General features: G+C 37.4%; 1 protein-coding gene across 1 annotated transcript; it reads right to left on the bottom strand.

Moving 5' to 3' along the window:
* Positions 1–2567: 2567 nt before the first annotated feature.
* LOC149484311 (solute carrier family 35 member E1 homolog) lies at positions 2568–9328 on the bottom strand. The gene is made up of 3 exons (XM_089700442.1): positions 8745–9328; positions 7507–7757; positions 2568–3576 (listed from the first exon to the last, which is right to left on the bottom strand). The coding sequence occupies exons 1-3, from the start codon at positions 9058–9060 to the stop codon at positions 3196–3198; spliced, it is 948 nt and encodes a 315-aa protein (XP_089556568.1). The 5' UTR covers positions 9061–9328; the 3' UTR covers positions 2568–3195.
* Positions 9329–10010: the final 682 nt, after the last annotated feature.

Here is a 10010-nt window from a genome sequence, read left to right as displayed (position 1 = left end):
GACCAACCCGCGTCCCGACAAGCCCGTGACTGTCTGTGCATAGCGCACGAACTGTTTATATATGAGTTACCGTGTGAACTTTCTTAGCGTTACACTTGAAATTCGATAACTCATAAATTGGCTTGTCGTCGCTACAACTGCTTTTCAGGAGCCAGAGTAGTAATATTATGTTTATTATAGTAGGAGCCATGGAGCCCATGATTCTAAAATATGTTGAATGACTCGAGCGTCACAGGAGCCTATTAGAATTGGTAGATTAGACCTCATTAGAAGATAGTGAGAAAAAAGGACCTATAAAGTTTTCACTTTTAACGGTGGGGAAAGGTTTCTTGACTTTTTTTTTAATTTAAAAAAGACAGAAAGTGGCATGGAGATACTTAAGCGCGTTAGACATTGATACTTTGCATGCTCCAGGACGTCACTGATATAAAATATTATGTATTAATCTGATGATAAAAGAAAGGGTAAAAAATTTAAGTAATATTATTCGAGCGCGTCATATTAAGATATGTCATGGGAGGGTTAATTATACGATTCGAGATCAACCTTAAGAGAATTATGGATTTTTCAAGATTTGCAGTAAGCGCACCCACCAGTATTAACTGCTCATACTGACTAGACATCAGTAGCTAAGTTACCGTCCCTTATATTTATCTGACGCGCTCGAGTAAATTCCAAAATATCCTTTCTCCCCTACTATTATGAGTTTAAATTAGACATGGTTCCATTATATAGTTGTTCGATTCGAGTTGACAGCTCGCACCCTAAACTTTTGTGTCCGTCATCAAAGGTAAAAAGAGGATTCAAGATAAAACAAGTTTCTAACAAAATTATATTATATTTCATTATAAAAAATTTACAAAACCCATTTCTTCTTATCTATATAATTTCACTAATAATTAATGGAGTTGTTACAAGGAGGCTAATTATTATTAATTAACCGCTATAAGATCGAAGAAAATTTATTTAAAAATGCAGGGTTTGTACTATTTATCAGAAGTTTAAAAATTAAAATACACATAATATGTATTCGAATTCAGAACCTATCCTTGTTTTTGAAGTCGGTTGAAAAAATATATTATACATATAAATATATAAAAATATATTGTATAATATGAAGCTGTGCGCTGAGGACCTCAGGACGACACAAATAAACCAGCTAGAATATTTTTCGATGCGATGATGATGCCCAATAAAATACTGTACCACTAAGTAGTGGTTTACTAATAGACCGGGAGATACTGACACAAAATTTCGAGTCATTTGTAACAGGATGGCGGTTCTACAGGGGTCTTAGTATGCAATGACAAAAAGAAAAACGATGGTGTGAACGCTGGTACCGGCGGCTTAGTCGCGTGGGCGTTAGTCGAACTCGTCGGAAAAATAGCGAAGTCAAACGATTTGTAACACAAAAATTTTAGAATTTACCGATATCCCATAAAAAAGAAGTAGGCGGTAGTGTCATGCCATACTTTTCCGGTGTGACTTACAGCCCGCCATACCGACGCGAATGTGTTGATTTAAAAAAAACAATTCAACCATTTGTACCAGGCTAACTTTTGCACAGGTAACCATCGTCGTGCAGCCATTTACGAAAATCGCCATGCCATACTTTTCGGACGATTCCAAATGGTCGCCATACCGCCGAAAATCTGCAAATTTTTTTTTTCGCCGAACCATTTGTAACACCCTAAATTTTTTTTTCAACAACTCCTGAATGATTATAAATAGAAGTGTGATAATGCCATACCTGTGGGAGGTGGCGAATGTGTATAAGATTTTTTTTTATTGTATGATTTTATTCGTTATTTTGAACGATTTGTAACAGTATGGCATTAATCTTTCCTATAAGTTTGAGGTTCAACAAATATAAATACAAAATTTCAAAGATCTAGGTGGTAGAAATCTTCACTTCTATAAATTAATAATAAATTTATTTATGAAGTATGGCAGCACTTTTTCCCCCTACTAGAAGTATGGCAAATATAATAATGGTCACATTTTATCAAATACTCTCCAAAAATCCAAATGCAATACTGGTACAAATACTGGTACAAAAAAAAAATTTTTGCAGATTTTCGGCAGTATGGCGACCATTTGGAATCGTCCGAAAAGTATGGTATGGTGATTTTCGTAAATGGCTACACGACGATGGTTACCTGTGCAAAAGTTAGCCTGGTACAAATGGTTGAATTGTTTTTTTTTTAATCAACACATTTGCGTCGGTATTCCGGGCTGTAAGTCACACCGGAAAAGTATGGCATGACACTACCGCCTACTTCTTTTTTATGGGCTATCGGTAAATTCTAAAATTTTTGTGTTACAAATCGTTTGACTTTCGCTATTTTTACGACGAGTTCGACTAACGCCCACGCGACTAAGCCGCCGGTACCAGTGTTCACACCATCGTTTTTCTTTTTGTCATTGCGTACTAAGACCCCTGTAGAACCGCCGTCCTGTTACAAATGACTCGAAATTTTGTGTCAGTATCTCCCGGTCTATAACGCGTATTTTAATAATATTTTTTAACATGCTGTTAACAAGATGTGAGAATATAACTAAATTAAATTCAAACTTTTAAATAATAGATACATAGGTAAGTATGTATTTGAATGATTAATATATTATTTATAATTGATATAATATATGTAGAGGTCCGTCTGACACCGGCCGCCTCGCCGGTGACGGCGCCAAGGCTGGCGAGTCTCACTCGGACTGGTTTTTATTATAACTTGCGAATCTGCCATCGTTTTACGATCATTGTTATAATATAGTTAGAAATTACAATTTAAGTTCTACTTAAATATGTAAATCTATCGTTTGTGTAGGAACATTCAACATATTAATAAATTTCTCCTACTATTGAAAAGAAAGTGAAGGTTTTAAATAAACAGTTCATTGAAATACATACAGAAATAATTTAAATAAAAAGTTCATTGATCTCACAGTAAACTCCGCAAAATTTAATTCCCGTTCAACTCCGAGCGATCTTTTAAGAAAATATTATAACGTAGGTACATAGAACATAGGACTGTCTCAACTTTCACGATCGATTCGCAACAATTATCATTATCTATCTATCTAATACGTGAACCGTCGGCGCCGCTTCTCTCTAGTAAAAAACTATATTCGTTTTCGTTTAAAATTGTGGAATTTATAGAGATATCTATTGAGCAAACTAGCAGACGGCTTGCGTCACACGGGCAGCAGCGGCGGCGCGGGGTGGCGCAGCTTGGCGCGGTTGTAGGCCAGCACGCCCAGCAGCGCCAGCGCCATGCCCAGCAGGTTGAGCGGCGGCGCGGGGTTGCGCAGCAGCAGCAGCGACGCCAGCACCACGGCGGCGCGCTTGGCGGCCGACGCCACGGCGTACGCCAGCGGCGACACGCGCGACAGCACGCTGAAGGCGGCCACGGCCTGCAGCCACGCCAGCGCGCCGTCGGCCGCCAGCAGCGCGGCCGTGCGCGCGCCCCACGCCCCCGCGCCCCGCGCCCCCGCGCCCCACGCGCCCAGCGCCCCCGCGCCCTCGCTCAGCGCCCACACCGGCACCACCGGCACCAGCGCGATGCCACTCAGCATCTGCCGGCATTTGCAATTGTATATTAGTTAAGTTTTAGGGGTGTGATGGTGATGCGATTCGATCGGTATGCTTTCATACTGAAAGAATAGTGTTATTTTATATTTGTAAATTTTGAAGTGAAACTTCTTTATCGGGGTTGGAAAAAAATTTAGTGTACATTTTTTCGTTACGCGTGACATTTTTCCGTTACGCGCCATCTTTTTCTTATCCCATTAATTTCTGTAAAGTTGCATAAATAGTAAATTATTTTTTGAAAAATAAGGTCACTTCTTACGTGTGTACACTACACGCACACATTTTTTTTATGAGTACGAGTATGAGTAATATAACATATGTATAGAACGTTATTTTTAGGGTTCCGTAACACTCCGACTTTCGAGACCTTCATAGGCAACATTTCCGGGTTTCAAATTCCGATTTAAGTAGTTAGTGTTAAGTATTAAGTACATATTATAGCGTTCCAATTTCAATTGATCCGTTCCGATGAGTAAATCGGGACCCTATTTTGGTTTCCACCCAGGCTTTATCTCATGAACCATGATAGCAAGAGATTTGAAAATTGAAGCGAATAAGTATGTCGTTGGAATATGTAATATTATGTATTTCTGTTCCGGTTTAACAACAGAGATAGTGGCATAAATTATTGGGTCATTCGTACTATAGTTGTCGCTACGGTTTACAAAAATGTGTATGCCCAGAATTTTTTAAAATACTAGCGGTCCGCCCCGGCTTCGCCCGTGGTACATATTTACGTTTTCTCTACATAAAAACCATCCTCGTACTTCAAGGAATATAATAAAAAAAGAATTATCGAAATCGGTTCAGCCGTTCTCGAGTTATGCGCTTACCAACACATTTTGCGATTAAATTTTATATATAAGAAGATTAAAGCCAGTACTTGAGTGCGTATCAAAACTAGTCGTTTATTACCTATATAATTTAATTATATAATACATAATTTATATAGTTACATTTTACATTACATTAGCTATAGAGCCGAAACTTTGTAATGGTCCGGGAGCCAGCAGCAGATTTTATGACCAAGTTCCTCTCAAGCGGTAATTAGTAAAATGCATCAAAGTATAGTATTATGAAGCCTCGTGAACGTCAGCTGGAGCTCGGTTGGGGGGAAGAGCGGTTGTAGCCTCCCGTATCAGCTGACGGTTTTTCCACCAAGATACAGCCAGCTGACATATATATTTATCCACAGTTACATATAAGCTATCATCAGGTAAATTTTTGTTTGAGAGGAAATAACGGAAAATAAATTTTTCTTTAAATTTAACTTTCATGTTCGAGACACCAGCTGACGTATAATACACCATGTTGTAACCAGCTGACTATTTTTTTTCGTTGAGATATTGGGTTAGCTACAATTTGACAAATTTTTAGCTGAGAGGAAATGAATGAATGAATGTATTTTTTTTCCTATGTGCGTGGGAGGCTACAACTGCTCACCCCCCCAACCGAGCGCCAGCTGACGTTCACGAGGCTTTATAATACTATACTCTCATGCGTCTGACGAATTATCTCTTGAGAGGAAATAGTTAACCAAATTTGCACCTGGCTCCCTAACCATAAATATTTTGCCTATTACTTATCAATTAAGAACAATCAATGTAAAAAAAATATAATAATAAATAAATGATTAATAAACTTATCAATTAAAACCAATCAATGTAACAAAAAAAAAATTGATACATACTTAGGTAATTTATTTTCATCTTTCACCTTTTTTCAAATAATATCCACAGTACAATATTTTCTAAATGTGTAAAATTATTTTTTTCCACTATAAAAATTTACATCATCTAATATTACTATCTATAGTCTATACATCTTTCATACCATCTAAGTTCATACCCAATGCCGTTTCTTAAATTTTTAGTTTATGACTAATGACGCAAAATTGCGCCCGCTAAAAATTTTGCTCGAACCAAGTTTTAAAAATGATTATCTAATTAATTACCCATGAAAAGTTATTTCTTTGCACTTTGCCGCATTACTTTAATTATTATGAGTGCAATATCGCAACACACTCGAGGGCATATTTGATGAGTTTCTTGGTTTTTTTGCTTTTAAACAAACAAGACATGAACGCGACCATCGCGCTAAAGCGACTGAGTGCAGATAAGCCATATGACCTATGTTGAGCGGAACATATGTGATGTAGGCGGTGTCGTCTCCATACGTAGTATTAATATCTCAATGTTTGTACCACGCTAATTTTTACACAGTTAATCGTCGCGTCGTCGCGTGGTGCAGCCATTTACGAAAATCTCTATGCTATACATATACTCTTTGGACGGTCCTAAACTTAGCCCTAATTAATGGCCGCCATACCGCCGAAAATGAGCAAATATTTTTCGCTACCGCCAAAAATATGACCCAATAATTTCTGTCACTATCTCCCGGTCAACAAGTACTAAAAAGAATAAAATAAATGGGGCATTTCACGCCAAGCGGACACAGATTTCAGGGTCAGGTTTCAGATTTCGGTTATATTTTAGTATGTTACACCTGTATATATCCTCGGTATGTATACGAAAAATTTTTGCATTTAGAAGCTTAGTTTTCAAAATACAGGTCTTTGAAGATGTCAGTAAGCGCGAGGTATGGGGGACTTTGAATGTAATTATCAGTTCAAGAAAAGTAATTTTTAAATAAATTGATGACTGAATAATATACCGCATGAAATAAACTTTTTATGCTCATATTTCGAATTTCGAATTTATATTAAAATTCCTTAGAAAAATAAAAAAATATTTTTCTTTGTCATTTTTTACAAACTTTGCGTATTTTTAATTTTTTTAAAGATCATTAAGTAAATAGCTTATATTATGCTTAAACTTCATGCAAAGTTCTAGAGTGGTCATCGCAGAAGTTTAGAAGCTACATGTATTATAATGTCGAAGCGCGGCAATATCCCCATACTAGCGCCTAGCGCGACGCACTGCAATATTCATAGAAACGGGGACAAAAAATAAATTCTAGAAATTTGAATTAAATGAAGTGTCAACAGATAGGTCTTTAAAAATTGATTAGAGGTTTATAAATAAGTTTTATGCTAAAATAAATAATTGACGAGATATAAGTATTCAAAGTCGTAAAAATGTCATATTACTTTACTGAATATTTTTTTTTTTAAGAAAACTAAAGTAATATTTTCTTGCTTGTTATTTACCACTATAAAATCTTATTAAAACCTGAAACGGTGTTATTAACTAACTACATATAATGAGAAAAATACTGCAGTACGGTGCGCTAACCAACTAAGCGCTAGTATGGGGATATTGCCGCGCTTCGACATTATAATACATGTAGATTCTAAAGTCCTGCGATGACCACTCTAGAACTTTGCATGAAGTTTAAACATAATATAAGCTATTTATTTAATGATCGTTAAAAAAATTAAAAATACGCAAAGTTTGTAAAAAATGACAAAGAAAAATATATTTTTATTTTTCTAAGGAATTTAAATATAAATTCAAAATTCGAAATATGAGCATAAAAAGTTTATTTCATGGGGTATATTATTCAGTCATCAATTTATTTAAAAATTACTTTTCTTGAACTGATAATTACATTCAAAGTCCCCCATACCTCGCGCTTACTGACATCTTCAAAGACCTGTATTTTGAAAACTAAGCTTCTAAATGCAAAAATTTTTCGTATACATACCGAGGATATATACAGGTGTAACATACTAAAATATAACCGAAATCTGAAACCTGACCCTGAAATCTGTGTCCGCTTGGCGTGAAATGCCCCAAATATTATATAAGCTAGCATTCGAAAAATTCACACAAAAAATTTTTTTACTCGATATTGAAAACAAAATATAACACACAGACACTTGAAATATTCACAGAATCTCAAAGATAATTATTGAATATAAGAAAACAAGTATTTTTTTAAGAAGCTTTGACCTGCAGAAGGCGCAGGTGGTGCACAGCAGTGTCGCGCATGACGCGCTTGGAGTAGAGGTGCTGCAGGCTGAGCAGCGCGGCGGCGGCCAGCGCGGCGCCCAGGCCGAGCCCGTCGAAGTGCAGCTCGGTGGCCGAGGCCAGCGCCACGCCGGCCGCCAGCAGCAGCAGGGCCGCCTGCACGCTGCGCGGCGCGCGCTCGCCGAACAGCGCGTAGGCCAGCCCCGCCGTCCACAGCGGCGTCGTCGCTTTCACTGTCCCCAACATGCACCATTATATGTTGAGTACCCTGCCTCTCCCGTGTCTATGTGGCGTATAAAAGTAACAAAATGGCTACCGAGCTAACATAAGGGTCAGATTTCAACTTTTTCTTTAACAACATTAATTTGTATATTGAATTGAATACAAATAGTCCAATAATGATGAATGAAGAATGACACAATCTGATTTTGATTGATATTTCTATTGCTTACTCAATAAAAATCTGTGCGCATATATAAAATGCTGTTCGTTTAAGATTCAGCATTGGAAATTGGAATATATTAATGTGTAATCTATGATTTATGATAGAACGAAGCATTTTTTACTATTACAGTTGTAGCGCTTCACCCACAGGCAAAAGCAAGTATTTATATAGCTTGTGTTATTCTAGTACATAACACTGCCAAGTATCATCAAATACATCCTTCCATCCTCAAAAACTTTTTAATAGCATTAGTAAGATAAAAAAAATTGGTTGTTTGTAAAGAAGGTTTACGATCGAGATGTTTACGTGATAACATAATGCAGTGGCAGCGCTCGAGATGAGACGGGAGATCGGTCCGTCTCTCTCTCGTTATACCTGCGATCGCGCTCGTGAGGTTTTGGTGTGACACAAGTTTCTGAACATGTCACCCGACTAAAACGATTTTAAAAACGTTATCACGATAAAAACTAAAATTAGTTGACCTTGACAACTTTTTTAACACATGAAATGAATGTTGAAATATTTGACCTTTTGTTTTTTTTAGTGCATCCAATCTCAAGAAAGTCTGTGACTAAAATTATACTGTATAATGTTTGTCATTTGGATATTGAAATCTGTTTCGACTGGAATAACAACAGTGTCAGAGTAATATTGTCATTGTTATTCATATCTAAAGAATTTAATATTTACCATACATAATATGAGAAATTAGAAATGTGTGTTAAGAAAAACTAGTCCCTAATATGGCAGAAATATGTAAACTGTACATCCTCACCTGTATGAGCATACGAGATAGGCACTTTCCATATGGAGACTTGTGAAAACATAGTGGTAAGGAATTTGGCGAAGGCCAAGGGCACCAGGACGCGCCAGTAGAAACGTAGCGGGAAGGAAGGCGCGCGTCGCACACCGGCCACCGCGAACGCGGGCGCGCTGTACACCACCGTCGACAGCAGCTGCACCAACGTCACCGTCACCGGGAACGGGAACTCCGTCAGCACCAGCTTGCCCACCACGTTGCTCGCCGAGCTCAGGGTGTACCACGCTGCGCACAGCGCACCCACGACCACTGTCTCCCGCCTGGCTCTCATTTTGCACACAGTACTATATATTTTCTTTACTGCTACCTACTGCGTCTATCACGTTTCATTGCTGCTACACAATAATCTTCTAAAATAAATTTTATCTCTGTAAGATGACATGAGTTGCATAATGCTATGCCACTCTCCGAATTAAACATTCATTGAATTAAAGAAGTAAAAAGGCATGTTTCAGTTTATAGCACTTTTCATTCATAAAGATCAGTATATGTATTTAAAAATAAAACGACACGCAACACGAACGGCAACTGCCAACTATCAAGCACACAGATTAAGTATTAGTTACTATCAAGCATCAGCTGTCAGCCTGCAGCCAGCAGCCTGTCGGCTGTCAAGTCAGGCCTCGGAGCAATTAGCTGTCTACGAATTAGAGAGTCAGGTGAGGGCTGAGAGCGTAGACAGAAAAACCAATATACAAATTGATATCTTATGTCGCATTCACACAAGAAAAAGAGCAACTTATGCCGGTGTTGTGTAAAGAAATGAGAGAGAACGATAAATTTTTTTGTTTCACGCAGCGTGCCACTTTTTTCAAGAATAGCAACCTACTTTGATAAACAAAGTTTGACAGCTAGCTATCGTCTTCCATAAAAATATAAAATATATATATATAATCTTAAACAAATTCATTTTTTTTGTTGGTCCAAATGTTGTGAACTCCTGAACACTTGTTTACAAAATTTATAGCTTCTCATGACGGTTACTTTAGTTTTTATACATGTTCTAAGTTACGTAATTCATGGTATGTTTGGTTTTGCATGATTTAGACTTACTGTTAATACCTTATAAAATAATACCATGGTGCGGTACACCGCTACAGCGTTAAAGGGTGTAAAAGTGATAGTGGAACGAAAATGCCTGGATTGTCTTTTCACTCGTAAGTATACAACTCTTTATCAGTTTATAGGCCTTCATGATATTTCAGCGTGTTAATATATTGT

Source organism: Colias philodice, chromosome 11 (assembly GCF_061535455.1).
Source record: "Colias philodice isolate Cphi_HAF_F1 chromosome 11, ilColPhil1 Martin Lab GWU primary, whole genome shotgun sequence".
NCBI classification, from domain to species: domain Eukaryota; kingdom Metazoa; phylum Arthropoda; class Insecta; order Lepidoptera; family Pieridae; genus Colias; species Colias philodice.
This window is presented reverse-complemented; position numbering and strand designations above follow the sequence as displayed.